The sequence below is a fragment of the Malus sylvestris genome, chromosome 3 (genome assembly GCF_916048215.2).
Source record: "Malus sylvestris chromosome 3, drMalSylv7.2, whole genome shotgun sequence".
NCBI lineage: Eukaryota > Viridiplantae > Streptophyta > Magnoliopsida > Rosales > Rosaceae > Malus > Malus sylvestris.
Genome location: NC_062262.1, coordinates 24156862 through 24178495, shown reverse-complemented (window position 1 = coordinate 24178495; position 21634 = coordinate 24156862). Strand labels below are relative to the sequence as shown.

Here is a 21634-nt window from a genome sequence, read left to right as displayed (position 1 = left end):
TAGGTGAAGCCTTTGTAGGTCAAACTTTTGTAGGTGAAGCTTTTGTGGGTCAAGCTTTTGTGGATGAAGCTTTTGTGGGTGAAGTTTTTGTGGGTGAAGCTTTTGTAAGTGAATCTTTTGTGGGTGAAGTTTTTGTAAGTCAAGCTTTTGTGGGTGAAGCTTTTGTAGGTGAAGCTTTTGTGGGTCAAGCTTTTGTGGGTGAAGCTTTTGTGTTGAAGCTTTTGTGTTGAAGCTTTTGTAGGTGAAGCTTTGGAGTTGAAGCTATGTAGGTGAAGCTTTGGAGTTGAAGCTTTGTAGGTGAAGCTTTGGAGTTGAAGCTTTTGTTGGGTACCATGAATTGATTTTGCTTCACACTATCTTGATCAAGATAATGTGAAGCTTTTGAGAATTTGTAGTTGTCCTCCATTGATGAAGCTTTTTTTTTTTTTTGTTGGGAAACTAGAAATTTGAAAATGTGGGAGATACAACATATACAAATTTTGCTTCCACACTGTTGAGCAAGAGATTGTGATGCAAGCTACACCTTGTAGTAGTCGAAGGTTTGGATGAAACATATAAATTGAATTTGCTTCGAACATTCTTGAATTTGCTTCAAAGGTCTGAGAATTGTAGTTACCCTCCATTGATAAAGCTTTTGTTGGCACCATAAATTGATTTTGCTTCACACTGTCTTGATCAAGAGTGTGTGAAGCTTTTGAGAATTGTGGTTAAACTCCTTTGATGAAGCTTTTGTTGGCACCATAAATTGGTTTTGCTTTACACCGTCTTGATCAAAAGTGTGTGAAGCTTTTGAGAATTGTGGTTGCCCTCCATTGATGAAACTCTTATTGGCACCATAAATTGGTTTTCCTTCACACTATCTTGATCAAGAGTGTGTGAAGCTTTTGAGAATTGTGGTTGAACTTCTTTGATGAAGCTCTTGTTGGCACCATAAATTGGTTTTACTTTACACTATCTTGATCAAGAGTGTGTGAAGCTTTTGAGAATTGTGGTTACCCTTTATTGATGAAGCTCTTGTTGGCACCATAAATTTGTTTTGCTTCACATTGTCTTGATCAAAAGTGTGTAAAGCTTTTAAGAATTGTGGTTGCCCTCCATTGATGAAGCTCTTATTGGCACCATAAATTGGTTTTGCTTCACATTGTCTTGATCAAGAGTGTGTGAAGCTTCTACGAGTTGTAGTGTTTGCATTGTTACAGAGGGGAAATGTTTGAAGCAAATGCAAGAGGGCTGAATAGCTTGATCTTCGTATGCCATGCACTGAAGTTGTTGGCTTGCAATAAGACTTTGTTGGTGATTATAATCTTGTTGGGCATAAGTGCTCCCCTAGTTGAGTTGTCAAGCTTGAGGGTTTTTGATTATTTGTGAATGCTAGAAGTTCACATGTACAAGTTGTACCACTAGTCTTCTAGTAGGTGAAATGAATGGTGAGTTGCTTTTATCACTTGGTTGGTGGTACGAAGGTGAGTCCCTTCTTCCCCTGGTTGGTGGCATGAATGACAAGTTGCCAAATGATATTAGAGTACGAGTTGTACATTTCATCACCTGGTTGGTGGCATGAAGGAGAGTACAGGTTGTACATTTCATCACCTGGTTGGTGGTATGAAGATGAGTTCCTTCTTCACCTGGTTGGTGGCATGAGTGGCAAGTTGCCAAATGATATTAGAGTACGGGTTGTACATTTCATCACCTGGTTGGTGGCATGAAGGAGAGTACGGGTTGTACATTTCATCACCTGCTTAGTGGCATGAAGATGAGTTTCTTCTTCACCTGGTTGGTGGCATGAGTGGCAAGTTGCCAAATGATATTAGAGTACGGGTTGTACATTTCATCACCTGGTTGGTGGCATGAAGATGAGTTCCTTCTTCACCTAGTTGGTGAGAATAAGGGCAAGGTGTCTAGGCACATTATAGCAAGTGTCGAATGACAAAAAATATGTTGAACCCTTTCAAAGCACAGTTGGCTTATGTATGAATGTGTTGGAATGTATGATTGAACGAATATACTGTGAAGCTGTTCGTTTATTTGTATAGTCTTGTTGACATATACTTAGACTTTGTTTCATGTTGGAAGCATTCATGTTGAAGCTTTGAACTCGAGTGTTTCATTGCTAGGAATGTAAGAGGATTAGGATCGAGTTGTCTAAATCACCTCTTTATTGAATTCATGCCAAATAGTATTCGTTACATAGGATGCCGAATGGCTAAAGCTTAACACTTGTACAATGTGAGTTTACTTGTAATAGTACTTCAAGTGATCACCATTCCATGGATGGCCAAGGGTCTTGCCATCGAAGCTTCTAAGCTTGTAGGAGCCAGGGCAACTGATGCCAATAACTTCAAACGGTCCATCCCAGTTTGGACTAAGTTTTCCTTCACTCGGGACTCTGTCGCAGAGTAATCTTTTCTTCAATACCCAGTTCCCCACTTTGAAAGAATGAGGTTTGACCCTTGAGTCATAGTAGTTGGAGATGCGCTGCTTATAGGCGACATTCCTCAAGTGAGCCTGGTTTCTATGTTCCACGACTAGATCTAAGTTGAGGATAAGTTGTTTGTCATTTTCGCTTTGCACGTAGTTCTGGACTCGGAACGTTGCTTGCTCAAGCTCAACTGGGACAACTGCCTCTGTACCAATGGCAAGTGAGAATGGGGTTTCTCCTGTTGATGTCCGATACGAAATGCGATATAAGCAAAGAACTTGGGGTACAAATTATGGCCAACAACCTTTAGCCTTGTCCAAGCTGGTTTTCAAAGTTCGCTTGATTATTTTGTTAATGGCTTCAACTTGTCCATTAGACTGGGGATGAGCTGGGGAGGAAAAACATAAGTTGATGAACTTAGAGCAGAACCTCCTAAACTTATTGTTGTCGAACTTGATAGGAGCATATTTATGCGACTTAGTTAGCTTGTTTTCTTGCATTTTCATAGTTTGTTTGTGTTTATTATAGTGTTTTAAGCTATTTTCGTGTGTTTGTAGGTCCATATGACAAAGTTGGCAAGAAAGTGCAATTTGGAGCATTTTGAGGCAGTTTTGGGCACCAAATGGATAGCTTATGAATGGAGCAAGATGGATGGACGAATTTGAAGTTCAAGAGGCTAGGAATGAGTTGAAAAAAAAGTGAAGAAATACCTCCAAGTCAAGGAAGATAAGAAATCAGCAAAAAAGAATGAACATTATCCAAAACCTTATCCAACCTTATCTTATCTTATCCTATCTTATCCAAATCAATTTGTGTCTTGATTCCAGCTATTTATAAGAGATAATTATGTATTTAAACTATATAATTCAGATTCTACAACCATTATCCTTCTAGAACCCCTAAATCGGTGCTAAAACATCTTTTCTAGAAGCACCTAAAAACCTGGCGTTTTTTCCCTTTTCTAGAAGCTTTAGAAACTGAAATCTCAATCCTTTTCCCTCTTGAATTAGGCCAAATGTATCCCTTTCCTTGCAGGAATTAGTGCCGCACCTTATTAGCCTAATCCCCTTTGGTTTTTTATTGTTTTAACCTATTCCACTTGGGTTTTGGTTTCACAATCCTTATCCCATTTTAATTTCAGAAACCTATCCAAATCCTTAGGGATTTTGGCATGAATTCCAGCCTATAAATACCAACCCTTGCCCCATAAATCATTCACCACCCTCTACCATATTTTTCTACACCATTCACCATCCACACCTCATTGTGCCGTGAGTATTGCAAGGAAGGAAGGAGAAAGAGCTACCTGGAGCCGTGCTTGCCATTCAAGACGTTGGATCGTTGGAGCGTTTCTAGGTGTATTCTTTTCAATGTTTAAATTAAGTTATCTTTGTTTAATTGCGAACATGAGGAACTAATTTCTTTATAGTTAGAGGTGAATTCGAAGCCATGATTATATGTTTTATATGAATTGATTTCATCCAATTATTGTTTCATGAATTGTGGATGTGGTTTACTTATCGGTTTTATTAAGAACTTGTTCTTGTGTGTTAATTAAGGATGCATACTTAGTTTGCATGCATGAATTTGATGCTAGAGTATAAGGGAATTTCACCTAATCGTTATGAACTTATATTCATGAATAGTAAAAGTCGTTAGTCACGATTGTGTTAAGTAAATCCTAGGCAAGAGTACCATGCTTTTCATAGTTATGAATGCCTCGTCAATGCTTATGGTTTCCATTGAACTTAATGCTCTTTGTTAAGTGTTTCTGTCATGCGTATTCCATAGTTAGGGAACTTGATAAAGAATAACTTGGTTGTGATGTGTTATCCATTCAATTCAATGAATCTAGGGAAATCTGAGAATTAATTAGTTCAATACAATTAATTTGGGGCATTGTCATTCATGGTTTGTCGAAAGAATAATTGAAAATCGTTTCGTATGCATATGTCATGTGTGGAGAAGGAACCCTCTAACTAGCCTTTCACCATTCTTTTTCATCCAAAATCGTTTTTGTTAAGTTTGTTTTCAAAGTTTCTATTTTAACTTTCAATTTCGTCAAAACAAAATCCCCATTCATTAAGTCTTGTTTTTAGAGTCAAAACCTGTTTTCTTTTGGTCTTTTGAGTCTTTTAAGTTCTATTTTCATCCAAATCACTTATTAGGTTTATAATTGAGTCTTTTTTATTGTTTCTTTCTGTTTTGAGTGTTTTGAGTTAGTTTTGAGTCTATAGAGTCTAGTTTAGTGTTTTTGAGTCTTACTTGTGTTAATTAGCATCTCTAGTTAATCCCCGGTCTAGAACGATCCCTACTTGCTTGAATACTACAATTGTCATCAATAGGGTTTAATTTGTGTGTCAACATAATTTTCACATCAAATTTTGGCGCCGTTGCCGGGGATTAGCAAAATTGCTAATCTCCCTTTGTTTCTGTTCGTGTCTTTTACTTTTGATATTTGATTTAGTTTTCTTTCTTTGATTTTAGGTACTAGAGAAGCAAGATATGGCAATTGCTAACATTCAAGCTCAAATAGCGAATCTTACTTCTCAATTGTCGCAGTATGCCGAAAGGACCACAAGGCAAAGTGTTTCTACATTTGGTGTGTCTTATAGGCAAGAATATCAAGCAAATCAACGTTCACAAAGAGATTGGAGTGATCATTCAAACTCTATGTGGTGGGAATCTCAACAAGTTGAACACGAATGATATTAGCAGCCATATGAGGAGTTCTATTCAAGTCATGCGCAGCCACCACAACCTCATATACAATATGCCCAACCAAACTCAGGTTCATCAATCGATTATAATCAAATTCTTGAGGAATTAATTTCTTTGGCGCAGGGCTCACAAAATCAAGCCAAGGAGGCTCAACAAGGAGAATATTGGCAGCCATATGAAGGGTTCTATACAATGCCATATGCACCACCACAACCTCCCCCATAATTTTCCCAAACAAGTTCAGGTACGTCCTTGAATAATGATACACTTCTTAAGTTACTTACCAATTTGTCTCAGGGGCAAGAAAATCAAACCAAAAGGATGCAAAATCAAGCCAAAAAGATGGATGAATTAGAGAAGCAAGTTGGGTAGATTGTGGAGTTCATGTCACAAATTCAAGAACAAAGTGAATTCTCCAACGCAAACATTGTAAATTCAATGGAAGATTTTGAAATTACTGAAGCCATCACTTTGGGAAGTGCCATGGAGGTTGGAGCTGAACCAAGGGCATCAAAACAAAGCCAAGAGGAGGACGAACATCTACTAATTGAGGAGGAAAAAGAAGACACACCCACGGCAAGGGTAAAACAACCATTGCCGCAGCCTCCTAGAGTCCCTATGACGTCCAACTCAGGTAAGGTGGTTCCAAATTCAATTGCTTCTTACCCCATTCCACCAGATGTCCCTTTTCCTCGCAGGTTTTTGATTCCCAAAGAAGAAGAGAGTGAAAAGGACATCGTGGAAGCCCTTCCCAAGGTGCAAAGTGATATCCCACTTCTTGGTACACTAAAACAAGTTCCAGATTATGTTGAATTCCCTGAAGCGAATTGTACACCAAGAAGAAGGATTCAAGAGAAAGAAGTGGCTGGGGAACACCGAGAATTCATCAAAGAGGATGTACTTGGCACAACCAACCCCAAAGAAGTTGCATTTTATGATACAGGACAAGTCACAACCCTCCTGCTAAATCTGGCCAAGTCCAACATTCCAGAAACTTTCAAAGAAGTAGTGTTTGTCCTTGAGTTCTTGTCGGAGCAAACAGGTAAGCCATCTACTCAAATTTCAATTTTGTTTTATACTAATATGTTGTTAATGATTCAGGCACCCACTTTAGAATTTAAACCATTACCGGATCATTTCAAGTATCACCTCCCATTCTAAGATCAAATCCATGCCATGGGACCTAGGGGAGTTTAAAGGGAGGTATCGTCTGGCTGGAAGACGTTAAAGCAAGCGCTTCTTGGGAAGCAACCCATGCGTTCAAATAAAGAAGACCTAGGAAGCTCCGGCACCACAACCAGATTTGCGTTCCTAAACCCTACTCTTTATTGCTTTTATTTTGCCATGTTTGTCTTATTTGCTAGTTATGTTATTTGCTTGTTTTTGTGTGAGTCTATGTTTGAAACATTGAGGACAATGTTTGGTTTAAGTGTGGGGGGGTAAACAAAGTATTTTTGTTGCAAAATTCATAGGATTTTACCACCTAACATTTCAAAGGTTGTTTTTCATTGTTTCTGAGTGTTTTTAGTATGTTTTGATGTGTCTATATGTGGCTTTAACAGGAAATACGAAAATTCAAGAAAAAAATCGAAAAAGTCTTGAAAAAACCCAAAAAGAGTCGTTTTAAAGTTGTTTTTGTGTGTTTGTGTCTTAGGATACCTTCCAACACAATGATGAGGATTTGGTTTTTAATTGCATGACTGTTAAAGAAAGTTACAAACATGGGTGGAGTTTGATATACTCTTTGGTTTATGTTTGGTTATAGTTGTAGTTTACGAATTCACATGTAATCATAAAGGAAAAAAAAATCAGTTTTTGTAACATGCTTGAAGGAAGGAACTCAAACTAACGCTACAACCCTGAGAGACTTGAGCCTAAACTTTGTTTGGAGAGTTATTAATCGGTGATTTCTTGTTTTCTAAAGTCGTTGCATGATCTCATTATTCTTTGCTTGGTTGCTACTTAGAATGCGTTTCATCACTTTAGTTCCAAATACTAGAACTCATACCCGTTTCATTCAAAGCTTAAAATTGAGTGCATAACATATAACAAGATGAAGTTGTTAAGTAGTTACCACCATAGCCAAAAAGCCTTCATCCCATGCATTTGTTTTGTAGGTTTAACCCCTTTGAGCCTTATTTAGCCTATTTTTGTTGTTAGCCACATTATCCTAACCTAGCCTAGAATAGGACTATCCATACCCTTTTTCTTAAAGGATAGTGAAGCTTGACTTAAAGGGAATTCCTTTAGATCAAACATTTGCAGGAAAACAAGTGTGGGGGAAGGGATCTTTGTGTGTGTGTACCAAAGTCTTAAAAGAGGCACGGGTAGAAAAGAAGAAAAGAAAAAGAAAAAAAAATCGTGGAAAATAGAAAGAAAAAAAAAAGAAAAGTTGTGAAAAGAATGAAGAAGAGTTGAAAAATATGTGAAAAAAGAGCTCTAAAGTGTTGGTTGTTGAAGAAAGGGTCCAAAAAGCTTGAATTTGACCCTAAGTGTTGCATGAATCTTCCCTTGTGTTTAAAATTTGATTTCTGCATTTTAAAGTGAATTCTAAGTTGATTTCATTGCTTTGCTTACTATTGCGTTAAGAACGTTTGTTTATCCTTGACATTTCTTTGTAGCTAATACCCTTAGCCCCATTACAACCCTTAGACTTTAATCTTGGTTGTTGTGTATTTCAATATGTGGAGTTTGGGATTGGTATGAGCATATGGTATCCCTGGTTCTCGCGTCTAAGTAGTAGCATTCCATTCATGAGATCATATCTAGCATGCTTAATAACTCCAGAAAATGCTTTCTTTGTTATACATATATGTGAGTGCTAGTTTTCATGTTTACATCAATCTTCTCACATGTAACTAGTATAGGGTGTGTAGTTAGAAAATCTGTGTGAAAATAGAGAGTATATCCTGTAAGGAATTGAGGCAATTCTCTAAGGCATGTTACTACATTCAAAATGTTGTTTTAATTGATTAAATGTGAGCTAGTGAATGGTGACTATGATTAAGTATGTGCTAAAGGGTAAGGATAACTAAAATCTACGTAAGTAGTGATTTTTAATGTGTCATGTTTCATTGGAAATCCCTGAGACAAACGTTGGAAGGTTTAGGCTATGTTATGTTTTGTTTTGTTTGCTTTGTTTTGCTCGAGGACTAGCAAAAGCTAAGTGTGGGGGAATTTGATAGGAGCATATTTATGCGACTTAGTTAGCTTGTTTTCTTGCATTTTCATAGTTTGTTTGTGTTTATTATAGTGTTTTAAGCTATTTTCGTGTGTTTGTAGGTCCATATGACAAAGTTGGCAAAAAAGTGCAAATTGGAGCATTTTGAGGCAGTTTTGGGCACCAAATGGATAGCTTATGAATGGAGCAAGATGGATGGACGAATTTGAAGTTCAAGAGGCTAGGAATGAGTTGAAAAGAGTGAAGAAATACATCCAAGTCAAGGAAGATAAGAAATCAGCACAAAAGAAGGAACATTATCCAAAACCTTATCCAACCTTATCTTATCTTATCCTATCTTATCCAAATCAATTTATGCCTTGATTCCAGCTATTTCTAAGGGATAATTATGTATTTAAACTATATATTTCAGATTCTAGAACCCTTATCCTTCTAGAACCCTTAAATTGGTGCTAAAACATCTTTTCTAGAAGCACCTAAAAACCTGGCGTTTTTTCCCTTTTCTAGAAGCTTTAGAAACTGAAATCTCAATCCTTTTCCCTCTTGAATTAGGCCAAATGTATCCCTTTCCTTGCAGGAATTAGTGCCGCACCTTATTAGCCTAATCCCCTTTGGTTTTTTATTGTTTTAACCCATTCCACTTGGGTTTTGGTTTCACAATCCTTATCCCATTTTAATTTCAAAAACCTATCCAAATCCTTAGGGATTTTGGCATGAATTCCAGCCTATAAATACCAACCCTTGCCCCATAAATCATTCACCGCCCTCTACCATATTTTTCTACACCATTCACCATGCACACCTCATTGTGCCGTGAGTATTGCAAGGAAGGAAGGAGAAGGAGCTACCTGGAGCTGTGCTTGCCATTCAAGACGTTGGATCGTTGGAGCGTTTCTAGGTGTATTCTATCTTTGTTTTCAATGTTTAAATTAAGTTATCTTTGTTTAATTGCGAACATGAGGAACTAATTTCTTTATAGTTAGAGGTGAATTCGAAGCCATGATTATATGTTTTATATGAATTAATTTCATCCAATTATTGTTTCATGAATTGTGGATGTGGTTTACTTATCGGTTTTATTAAGAACTTGTTCTTGTGTGTTAATTAAGGATGCATACTTAGTTTGCATGCATGAATTTGATGCTAGAGTATAAGGGAATTTCACCTAATCGTTATGAACTTATATTCATGAGTAGTAAAAGTCATTAGTCACGATTGTGTTAAGTAAATCCTAGGCAAGAGTAACATGCTTTTCATAGTTATGAATGCCTCGTCAATGCTTATGGTTTCCATTAAACTTAATGCTCTTTGTTAAGTGTTTCAATCATGCGTATTCCATAGTTAGGGAACTTGATAAAGAATAACTTGGTTGTGATGCGTTATCCATTCAATTCAATGAATCTAGGGAAATCTGAGAATTAATTAGTTCAATACAATTAATTTAGGGCATTGTCATTCATGGTTTGTCGAAAGAATAATTGGAAATCGTTTCGTATGCATATGTCATGTGTGGAGAAGGAACCCTCTAACTAGCCTTTCACCATTCTTTTTCATCCAAAATCGTTTTTGTTAAGTTTGTTTTCAAAGTTTCTGTTTTAACTTTCAATTTCGTCAAAACAAAATCCCCATTCATTAAGTCTTGTTTTTAGAGTCCAAACCTGTTTTCTTTTGGTCTTTTGAGTCTTTTAAGTTCTATTTTCGTCCAAATCACTTATTAGGTTTAGAATTGAGTCTTTTTTATTGTTTCTTGCTGTTTTGAGTGTTTTGAGTTAGTTTTGAGTCTATAGAGTCTAGTTTAGTGTTTTTTAGTCTTATTTGTGTTGATTAGCATCCCTAGTTAATCCCCAGTCTAGAACGATCCCTACTTGCTTAAATACTACAATTGTCATCAATAGGGTTTAATTTGTGTGTCAACAAAATTTTCACACCAGAACTGTCACCCGTTGTCAGTGACTATTGCATTGGGAATGCCGAATCTGCAAAGGATGTTCTTCCATACGAAGTCTTCTATTTTTGCCTCAGTAATGGTTGCCAAGGGTTCTACTTCGGCCCACTTTGTGAAGTAGTCAACTGCAACGATTGCATAGCGAACCTTGCCCTTCACTGTAGGCATTGGGTCGATCAAATCAAGTCCCCATTGGGCGAAGGGCCAAGGGCTGATTATATGAGTGAGCAGCTCGGGAGAGGAGTGAGGAATAGTTACGTAGCATTGACACTTATCACATGAGCGGGATATTCTGATGGCATCTTGGTGGAGTGTTGGCCAGTAATATCCTTGGCGAAAAGCCTTGTGTGCTAGGGATCGAGATCCAACATGATCTCCGCAGACTCCTTCATGTATTTCCTGAATGACAGTTTCCGCCTCTACAGGCGTAAGGCATCTTAAGTATGGTAGGTTAAAACCCCGCTTGTAGAGTTGGTCATTAATGATCAAGTAACGGGTAGCCTTGTATCGAATCTACTTAGCTTGGACTTTGTCATTTGGAAGGGTGCCATAAGCAAGGAATCTATAAATCGAAGTAATCCAACTATCTCCTTGTTGTAAGTTGTACACTTCCGCAGCCATAATGCTTGGTGCTGCCAACAATTCGACCTAAATTTTTCTCCCAATCTTGTATTCCACTGCTGAGGTGAGGCGAGCCAAAGCATCTGCATGACTGTTTGTCGCTCGAGGAATTTGGGTGATCTGGTAGTGGAAGTGCTTGAGCAATAATTGTGTTTGTGCCAGATATGCTGCCATAGAGCTATCCTTAACGTCAAAATTGTTGGTGACTTGGTTAACCACCAATTGGGAGTCACTGAAGATATCAATTCGTTTAAGGAGTATCTGTCGAAGATGATGATTGGAAAACACGATGATGAAGTGTGCTTGGAAGTAAGGGCGAAGTTTTCGAGCAGACATGACCAATGCTAGAGCCAATTTCTCAATGTTGGAGTATCGTGTCTCCGTATCTTGTAAGGCCTTGTTAGCATAGTAAACAGGCCGTTCGACATTACCATCTTTTCAAATGAGAACGGAACTTACTGCTGAAGCCGATACTTACAAATAGATAATAAGAGTGTCACAAACCTCAGGTTTGGAGAGCAAAGAAGCTTTACTTATGTAGTCTTTGAGGTTCTTGAATGCCTTAGCATATTCATCAATCCATATAATGTACTTCTTACTTCCCTTAAGTGCTTTGAAGAAAGGAGCACATCTGTCTGTGGCCTTAGAGACGAACCTAGTTAAGGCTGCCACCTTGCCGAAGAACATGACTTTATAGCAATATAGTCCCCTGTCAGTAGTGAAGGCTGTGTGTTCTTGGTCCGGAGGGTTAATGAGGATTTGGTTGTATCCTGAGTAAGCATCCATAAAGCTCAGGAGTTCACACCCTGTCATAGAGTCTATAAGTCTGTCTATAAGAGGAAGAGGAAAGCTATCATTCGGGCATTCTTTGTTTAAGTTGGTGTAATCGACACACATTCTCCACAAGACCTTTTGGAGCAGAAGACTTTCCTTGGTCGGATTCTTCCTAACAAGGACAACATTTGCTACCCACGTTGGATAATTGACTTCGCGGACCAAGCCTATGCCTTTGAGTTTTTCAACTTCTGCTTTCATTGCCTCATACCGTTCAGCGTCATAAGATCTTCGATTCTGTCTCACTGGCTTGGTCTTGGGGTCAATACTTAAGTGATAACAGATTATATCAGGAGACATGCCTAGCATGTCCTCGTATAACCAGGCGAAGACCTTAGTGTTCTCTTGCAAAAAATGGATCAATGCCAATCAAATGGGTGGTGACAAGGTGGTACCAATCTTCACCATGCGATCCGGATAATCTTTTGAGATAGAGATCTTCTCCAACTCTTCAGCGGGTTGTGCTTGCTGGGTGAAAGAATCATCTCGAGGATCATCGGGTTAACTGTTGCCACCGTGAAGATCCAAGTTGGCTTCGTCTGGACTAGTCTTTATGACTTGGTCATGTATAGAAAGGGTTTCCTTGGGCATAGGAAGGTGCTATTGCTTGACCGAAGTGTTGTAACATGATCGTGCACTAAGTTGATCTCCTCTGATGTAACTATTGCCATAAGGGGTTGGAAATTTCATCAACAACATATGTGTATCCATGGCCTTGAGATCATTAATGTATGTGCGTCCGAAGATGACATTGTATGCCATTGGGCAATCAATCACCAGGAAGTTAGTGGTAATGGTAGCTGTGTAAGGGCCTGTACCCATGGTGAAAGGTAAGTGTATGCTCCCTAAAGGTTGCACGATATCACCAGAGAAACTTATCAGAGGGGAAATCGAGCAGTCGAGCAAGTGTTCAGCTACATTAAATGCCCTGAATGCTTCAGCAAACATGATATTGACTGAAGCGGCCGTGTCTACCAAGATTTGTCGTACTTCAAAGTTGGCTATGTGAGCTTCCACGATCAGTGGGTCGTTGTGAGGGTAGATGATACCTCTTTCTTCCTCAGGGTAGAAACATATTAGATCCCAGTTAGGCTTTTGATACTTACCTTCCCTGATGTCTTCCACGGGAAACACTTGGTGGCCAGACCTTAAAGCTCGTTCACTATTTTTCATGGCCCTGTTGGAAGATTTAGATATGGGTATGCCACCACTTATGGAATATATCATATTTACCTGGCGTTGGTTACGGTTACCCCTTGGAGGGTGAAAGAGGAATTGATCAATTTTTCATTCACGTGCCAAAGCTTCAAAATGATCACGAAAGGTGATACACTTCTCGCCGTCATGGTCGTTATGCTCGTGGTAGCAGTAAAACGTGCCTGTGTTCTCTGTGGGCTTGTAATCTGGGTGCCTCGGCTTTGGCTTTGGTATCAAGTGTGCTATGTTGGGGTAAATGCCACGCATGTGTTGTTCAAAGGTGTGTATGCCTCATACCTCGGGGTAGGAGCTGTCTTGACACGTGCTTGACCCACTGTGTTGATTGCTTGGGGTCGGGGATTATTATGGCGATACCCTTGTTATCGAGGTAGTGTCCCTTACTCATTTTACTAAAATGAGATTGGTGAGGATGGAAATCTTTCCTTTTACCCTGAGATTGATATGTCTGTTGACTTGGCAAAGTATTAAGTAAGGCAGGGGGAGGCACCGCTGCCGTTTGGAAGGTCGAGGTCTTCTTATTTGGTTGGATCTGGCTTCCACTCCCTACTTGTTGATAAGGGGTGACTGTGGGGGGTTTCCCTTGATATGTCCTTGCCTCGGTGGAGGCATGGTTGTAAGCATGTGCCATCACCTCAAAGTAAGTCTTCCAAGTGTTGGCATTGATCATGTACTTGAAGAAATAGACACGTAGGCCTGCCGTGAAGGCTTTGAGGGCAGTCTTGTCGTCTACCTCGGCATAACGGGAATACTCATGACTGAAGCGGCCAGCATACATACGTAATGACTCATTTGGCTTCTGGCAAATAGTGTACAAGTCGTCCGCAAAGTGCAAACGATCGGTTTGGAAAATGTGTTGAGAAACAAACAGTTTCCTCAATTCCTCAAATGAGTCTACTGTTTCAGGTGGAAGACGACAATACCAGTTTAGAGCTCCGCCAAAGAGGGTGGAGGGGAAGATAAAACATCGTTCTTCGTTGGTGTGCATTCGATATGCCATGGTGGACTCAAAGAGGTTAAGGTGTTCAATTGGGTCCTCCCTTCTAGTATAGAGTTGTAAACCAAGCTTTTGTTTTGTCTTCGCTTGAAGTGGGTGTCAAGGATCCTCCTTGTGAGAGGGCCAGGCCTAGGTTAGTTCCAGTCAGGTATCTCGGCCTAACGTCCGGCCTTCAACTTGTTTACTTCCTCAAGGAGTTGTAAAACAAGAGGGTCTTGAGTGGAGTCATGTACCACTGGGATTTTCTTTCGTAAGTCTCCATCGCCTCTTGGAAGTAGGAAAGTTTGAGCAAGGGCGTGTGATTTTTCCTTGGACTCGCAGTACTGACTTCTAGGGTAAGTCTGTCGGAATACCTCAGAGTCCCATGTACCTTCATGTTCCTCTAGGACCTATCATTCCTTCCCTAGATTAGCAGCTGGCTTGGGTCATAGGAGGGGACCGAGTCTTTCAGAAACCCTTGGGTCATTGATCTTCAAGCATATGTGGAGGGGATTCTCTCGACGTTGCTTTAGGAAGTCTCGGCAGTCATGATAAACGGCTTTCGATCCTTCCAACCCTTCTGCAAGGAAATGTCTTCCGCCACTTCTCCTGTTTCGGGTTGAAGCAGCTAGGTTGAGAGAAGTCTCATGTTGACCAATGTTTTGATGATTAGCTTGCTCCTCATTAGGGATACCTATGTCGAAGGAAGGTGACCCTCCGTGTTGAGGGGCACCCAGGTGATGATTGATGTCCACAGGGGTAACGAGCTCGCATGTTTGTGTACGCCTAGAGGACCTTATTCTTCATTGCTCATACTGCTCCTGAAGGACCTTATTCTTCATTGCTATCTTGTTGTTCTGAGCTTCTAGCTCATTTACTTTAGCTTGAAGAACAACCCTTTTTCATTCCTTCTTTCGTTGCTTTGCACTAGGTGCAAGAGGGGTGTCATTCTGTGTGCTGTGGCTTCCTTCGCTCCCCATGTTGGAGAGGGATGCCTGGTCAAAAGAGAGTGTACGAATGGTCGAAACCAGCTTGACAAAGCTGAAGAGAATGGGAACAGCACAAAATCGGTGAGGACTTTGGTACAACAGAGAATGTTAAGTTTGTAACCTTCGCTAGATTGATCCGGTCACTAGTGTGGATAAGTATGTAAATGGATAGAGACAGGGAAGCAAACACAAGATGTACGTGGTTCACCTAGATTGGCTACGTCTACGGAGTAGAGGAGTTCTCATTAATTGTGAAGGGTTTACACAAGTACATAGGTTCAAGCTCTACTTTAGTAAGTACAAGTGAATGATTTAGTACAAATGACATTAGGAAATATTGTGAGAGAATGATCTATATTTATAGAAGAGAGTTTTTAGTTTCATTCTGACATTGACATATGTCGTGTTGTGATTGGCTTCTGATGTTGACATGTGTCGCTCTATGATTGGCTTCTAATGTCAACACGTGTCGCACTGTGATTGGCCTCTTGGTTGGAAGGAAACTCTTCTGGGTCCTTGACGGTATAACTTTGACCGGTGCTCATTAGTTTCGGGATTGGTCAGGTATGGTACAAACAAGAACGTTTCGAGACATGTTGACCAAATGTCAATTCTTGATCAACAGTAGGATCCACAACACTATATCATTTGATCCAGTAGATCCACACATCGGATTCCAGATCCGTAACTTCCTGAGGTCCACATTATGCTCAAAGAATAACATACTAAAATCTCAACAAGATCCGACGATCGGATCTCTACCAAGTACTAGAATTGGGTGGCGGTTAACAATTAATTTTACAAGCTTAGAAATCTAATTCAGGAAGATCCGTACGTCGGATTTCTGATCTGTTGTTCCAGTTATCCTCAAATATTACATACTATAATGTATTTAAGTTTGGTGACGATCCAACGGACGAATCATCGATTCATATAAAGGTCAAGTGATGTATCGTAATGAAACTAAGTTCAAACAATCAGACCACATCATAGGAATATCAATTATGAAATCAAAGCATCTAATTGAACTTAAAAGGACATCGTCAGCCCATTGGCTAGGCCGCCGCCACACGCGCCACTGCGGGTGGCGGTCGGCCACCCCAACTCGTCGGAAAATTCTACTATTTTTAAAAATTACCAAAATTTATAGAATTAAAGATCTTAATGAGTAGAGTAAGTTTCATACTTGTGACTAAGGCCAATTGGGCCGAGAAACACCTCAATTCACAACGAACCTACCGGAACCCTATAAATTAGGTATGCTTCAATTCGACTTCCTCGATGTTTCGTCGCCCCTACAACTGATTAGGCTTTGTTCCAGGGCTCAAGGGGAGTCCGATGGCGGTGGAGATCGAAGGAAATCGTTTCCAAAATGGCGGATTGAAGACAAGGAACCCTCGCACCCATCAGTGCGAGTTTCACCAAATTCAACCAAATTTTCGTGCAATCTTGAATGAATATCGAAGGAGAAGGAGTGTGGTGGTGATTTCAGGTGATGATTAGGTGAAATTCGCCTGAAAAATGGCTAGAAATCCACCAGAATTAACCGGGTCGACGGGATGGTATGTGTGTGCACGGGTCCACGATTTTAGGGAGGAGAGAGAGTCTGTTCCCTTTTTTTTTCTTCCTTTGTCACCACTCTCGTGGCTTTCTTTCATTTTCTTCTTTCAGCCACTCCCATGGCTTTTTCTTCCCTTTTCAATTTTTTTTTTCAACAACTTCAAACGTCCGTAACTATACTGTTATAATCCAGACTCGCAAACAGTTTTTGTCTATGCGTTCGTGATCTTGATATCTATTCAACAATATAAATTGTGACCTCGAATGGTCTATGGATTTTAAATAATTAATTTCCTGAAAAACAATATAAAATCTCTATAATATCAATACGTAAATTATAATAATGAAATCTAGGAACGGGATTTCACATGACATATGGGGCTTTCTCATGAGTTGAGTTTGAATTTCTTTGCCCATGTTGAACTATATAAGAAGGATGAGTTTCCACTTCTTACATTGCTTTCATTTGCTCATTTTGTAGTGATTTTTTTAAGGTAGAGTGCTCTCTAGTTGAGAAGGATTCCGACAGTGCTTGACACCACCTTCAGGTTGGTAGCCTTCTTGATTGGATCAAATTTTTTCATTCTTGTTGAATTGTTTGAGTTTCTATGCATTTGGTAAGAACATGATGAATTGGTTAAGCTTTCTTTATGCCCTAGGAACCTTTTAGGTTTTGATCCTTCACGTAGTGATAGAGTTTGTTTATGTTTGTTGTAGATGTTAGAGCTTGAAGGTCCTAGTGATGAGGGCTCCCCTAGCTCTAGCTCTAGGTTTGAGCTTGCAATGTTAGGGTTTTGTGAAGAAGAAACATTGAATAACCTTCAAGATCATCAAACATGCATTCCATTTATTTCTCCTGAAGCATCCGATGAAAGGATAAGTAAGGAGTGTAAGTCTAGGGATGTAACTTTAGCCAATATTGGTTTTACCTCTTACATGTCTAGGGGTGAAGGGGTTGCTCTTGATGCCATACCCATCTTTCACTCCGAGTTCACGGTGGACAACTTAGATAAAAACTTGTTAGATAGTGAAAAATAGCTTGAGGCCTTAAGGTAGTTATGTAGCATACCCAGTAGTGTAGGAATGCGCTTGGTGCATAATGAAGAATTGTTCACTGAGCCACCCAAGGGTCACGTCATGTTCTACACCCATATACTAGTGACGTTAGGGGTGAAGTTACCCTTGCACCTATGGTTACAAAAGATATTATCTCTGATTGGATATGCACCTGGACAACTCAATCCTGGTTTCTAGGATACCTTGATCGGGTTTTTTATTATTTGGATGGAGTGTGGATTAGGTGAGCCTTCCTTCCATCAATGACGCTACTACTGATGAAGTCATGCACTGGCTATGCCGAGTATGCATGTCGAAGCGAGAGCGAGCTTATTTTCTTTGGTAAGAAAAATGCATATTGCACTTGGAAATATCGATGGTGGTTTCTTTAAAAGGATTGGGTGCATGCTAGGGGTGTCACACCTGAGTGACGTGTTCCTACTCACTTCCAGACCATAGGTTGTAATGTATCCATTGTTCGCATTCTTTGCTATTTGTTGTGATTTCTACTTACTGTTAACATTTTACTTCATGTAGTGACACGAGGCACCATCAAATTGTCTGACGAGAGCTTGTCGATGTAGAAAAGGTGTTGAAGGTGCTAAAAGAGAATAAACACTTGAGCAAGCTACGACCTTTGTTTCGAAAGTAAAGTTTCCAACCTTTAGTGTCCGAGTGCCAGAGATGAACGAGTAAGTCATATCCTACATTTGCCTTTTTTTTAATTTTTTTTAATAAAGTTGTATTTCTTCAAACAATGTTGTATTCCTTACTTTGATTTTCCTTGTTCAGTGGAAAAGGTGAGCAAGAAAATGGAGACTAGTACCAAGAAAAGGGATACTAGCACCAAGAAAGGGAAATTAACCATGTTAGTTCCCGTAGATGGCATTCTGTTTCATAAGAGAGCTCACAAGCACATGGTGAAGCCAATCTCAAGGCTTAAGTCTCAAAATGAGGTCCTCAAGATTGCTACTTCCAAGAAGGCTGAAGTTGAGGCCATCATATGTGTTGTTACCATAGTTGCAGGGGAGGAGAGACGACTGGTTCCTTATCCTCCTAACATTGATCCTATCTTTCCTCCAATCATAGAGCACGCTGGCTAGGAAGGTGATCCTAGCTCCAACCGTAAGAGGAAGTACAAGGAAGAGGCTGGTAGCAACCCCTGAAAGGACTTGAAGGTTATCGTGCAGCCAAATAGCTTAAGGTACGTCAACAATTGCCTTGCAGAGCGCTTAATCATTGTTGACGAGTTCGGTTAGCCACTAACTGAGAACGAATCAGATTATAACCTGATGATAAAGCTATCTGCTTATGTAAATGTTACTTTGTCATTTCCTTACTTCCTCATCTTTTTCCTTCATCTTCATTTTCCCTTGGCATTAACAATCATCTTGTCATGTAGGTTATGACTGAGTACGACGACATACTACAAGAGGTTAAGCGATACAAGGTGAAGTTTCAAGAGAACAAACAGCTTGTGGATGACGCTAGGAAGATGAGCAAAGCTTGGACTGAGGTCGTCCAGCTCAAAGACCAAACCTTAGAGAGGTTGAAGAGGCGAAATGATGAGAACTTACGACTCAAAAAACAGTTGGAGGCGACTATCCTCAAGGCTTCCCAGGTCAGAGGGGAGCGAGATATTGTATTGGCTGAGGTTTCTGAGTTGAATAAGAGTCTCCTAGCTGAGAGGGAAACTGTTGTGTAGGAGTTCTTAGGCACCTAGGCCTTCCGCCATGTCATCATGCCCCACTGTGCCCGGGAGATTTGGCTTGAGAAAGGAAAATGGATGGCCATCCTTAAGTGATACGACGACAGAGGCATTATCGACAAGTACCGTGAGGAGATTGAGGAGCATTGACGAAAGGGTGGACCCTTCGTCCTCAAACTCGATCCAAGTAGTGATGAGGAGTCTGAGGACGCACCAGTGTTGATGAGCAGACCTAGTGGGCTGAGAAGGGTCCCAGAGATGTCAAGGATAGTGATGGCGATAGAGGTAAGACACAACATGACATTATCGAGAGTTCAACCTCAGATGAAGATTATTCGTAGTGCCTTCACTTCTTACATGCACTAGTTTGTTGTATGTATACCATGTGTTAAGTTAGGTACCTGAGGGCTTTTTGTTTAAGGATGTTTATGACATCGCACCATTTATTTTGATGTTAAATGCCAAGTATTTGCACTATCATTTTCAATGCTTGGCTATGTTCGAATAGATCCTCTGTTTGGATATAACCCATGACTTGGGTATAATTGAATGAATACACTTTGAAGATGTTTGTTTATTTGTGTAGTCTTGTTGACAGATACTTAGACTTTATTTCATGTTGAAGCTTAGAACTCGAGTATGCGGTGTTATTTAAGTTGAGTTTTGAGTGTTTCAGTGTAGGAATGTAAAAGAGTTAGGAAGAAGTTGTCTGAATCACCTATTTATTAAGTTCGTGCCAAATGACCTTCATTATAAAAGATGTTGAACGACTATAGCTCAACACTTGTATAATGTGATTATACTTGTAATAGTACTTCCGGTGATCAGCGTTCTATGGATGGACAAGGGTATTGCCATCAAAACTTTTGAGTTTGTAAGAGTCAGGGCGACTGATGCCAACAACTTATAACGGTTCATCCCAGTTTGGAATGAGTGTGCCTTCGCTCAGGACTCTGTCACAGAGTAGTTTTTTCTTCAATACTCAGTCCTCCACTTTGAAAGAGCAAGGTTTGACCCTAGAGTCATAGTAGTTGAAGACACGCTACTTGTAAGCGATATTCCTTAAGTGAGCCTGGTTCATATGTTCCTCGACTAGATCTAATTTGAGGGTGAGTTGTTTGTCATTTTCACTTTGCATGTAGTTCTTAACTCGGTATGTTGCTTGCTCAAGCTCAACTGGGACAGCTGCCTTTGTACCAAAGGCAAGTGAGAATGGAGTTTCTCTTGTTGAAGTCTGATACAAAGTTCAGTGTGACCAAAGAACCTGGATTACAAGTTCTGGTTAACAATATTCTGGTCTTTAAGGTGCGCTTGATTATCTTGTTGATGGCCTCAACTTGTCCATTAGCTTGAGGATGAGCTGGGGAGGTGAAACATAAGTTGATGTTAAACTAGGAGCAGAAAACCCTAAACTTCTTGTTGTCAAACTGTCACTCATTGTCAGTGACAATTACATTAGGAGTGCTGAATCTGCAAAAGATGTTATTCCATTGGGAGTGTTGAATCTGCAAAAGATGTTATTTCATATGAAGTTTTCTATCTTTCCCTTAGCCCACTTTGTCAAGTAATCAACTGCAACAATTGCATAACGGACCTTGTCTTTGCCCGTAGGCATTGGGCCAATAAAATTAAGTCCCTATTGGGTGAAGGGCCAAAGGCTGATCATAGAAGTGAGAGGCTCAAGATGGGAGTAAGGAAATACTTGTGTAGCCTTGACATTTGTCACAGGAACTAGATATTTTGATGGCATCTTGGTGAAGTGTTGGCCAATAATACCCTTGGTGAAAAGCCTTGTGTGCTAGGGACTGAGATCCAGCATGATCTCCGTAGCCTCCCTCATGTATCTCTTGAAGGACGATTTCCCCCAGAGCAGGTGAAAGCCATCTCAAGTATGGCAGGGTAAAACCTCGCTTGTAGAGTTGCTTATTGATGATCAGGTAGCGAGTCGACTTGTATCGAATTTACTTAACTTTGACTTTATCATATGGGAGGGTGCCATGAGCAAAGAATTTATAAATCAGGGTGATCCAACTATCCCCCTGTTGTAAGTTGCACATTTCCATGACCATGGTGCTTGGTGCTGCCAACAACTCGACATGAATATTTTTTCCAATCTCGTCTTCCACTATTAAGGCAAGGCGAGCTAAAGTGTCTACATGGCTGTTTGCCGCTTGAGTGACTTGGGTGATCTGGTAATGGAAGTGCTTGAGCAAAAGTTATGCTTGCCCAAGATATGATACCACGAAGTTATTCTTAACATCAAAGTTGTTCGTGATTTGGTTAACCACCAACTGAGAGTCGTTGTAGATATCAAGTTATTTAACTCCAAGGCGTTTGGCCAAACATAAGCCTGCCATGAGGGCTTCAACTCAGCCTCATTGTTTGATGCTTTGAATTTGAAGTAAAAAG

General features: G+C 40.0%; 1 protein-coding gene across 6 annotated transcripts in view; it reads left to right on the top strand.

Moving 5' to 3' along the window:
• LOC126616047 (uncharacterized) overlaps nt 1–19802 on the top strand; it is a 51868-nt gene extending 32066 nt beyond the window's left edge. For 2 of the 6 annotated variants that reach the window (XR_007620985.1, XR_007620983.1), the window contains exons 2-4: nt 18055–18209; nt 18310–18721; nt 18920–19802. Coding sequence is in view for 1 of the 6 variants with exons in the window: in XM_050284008.1 (XP_050139965.1) it covers nt 18810–18830; nt 18920–19222 (324 nt within the window). In the remaining 5 variants the exon portion in view is untranslated. Of the gene's footprint in view, nt 1–16226; nt 17010–18054; nt 18210–18309; nt 18831–18919 lie in introns of those variants that run through there. The other 4 variants (XR_007620988.1, XR_007620984.1, XR_007620986.1 and 1 more) reach the window with 4 other exon arrangements.
• The last annotated feature ends 1832 nt before the right edge of the window (nt 19803–21634 follow it).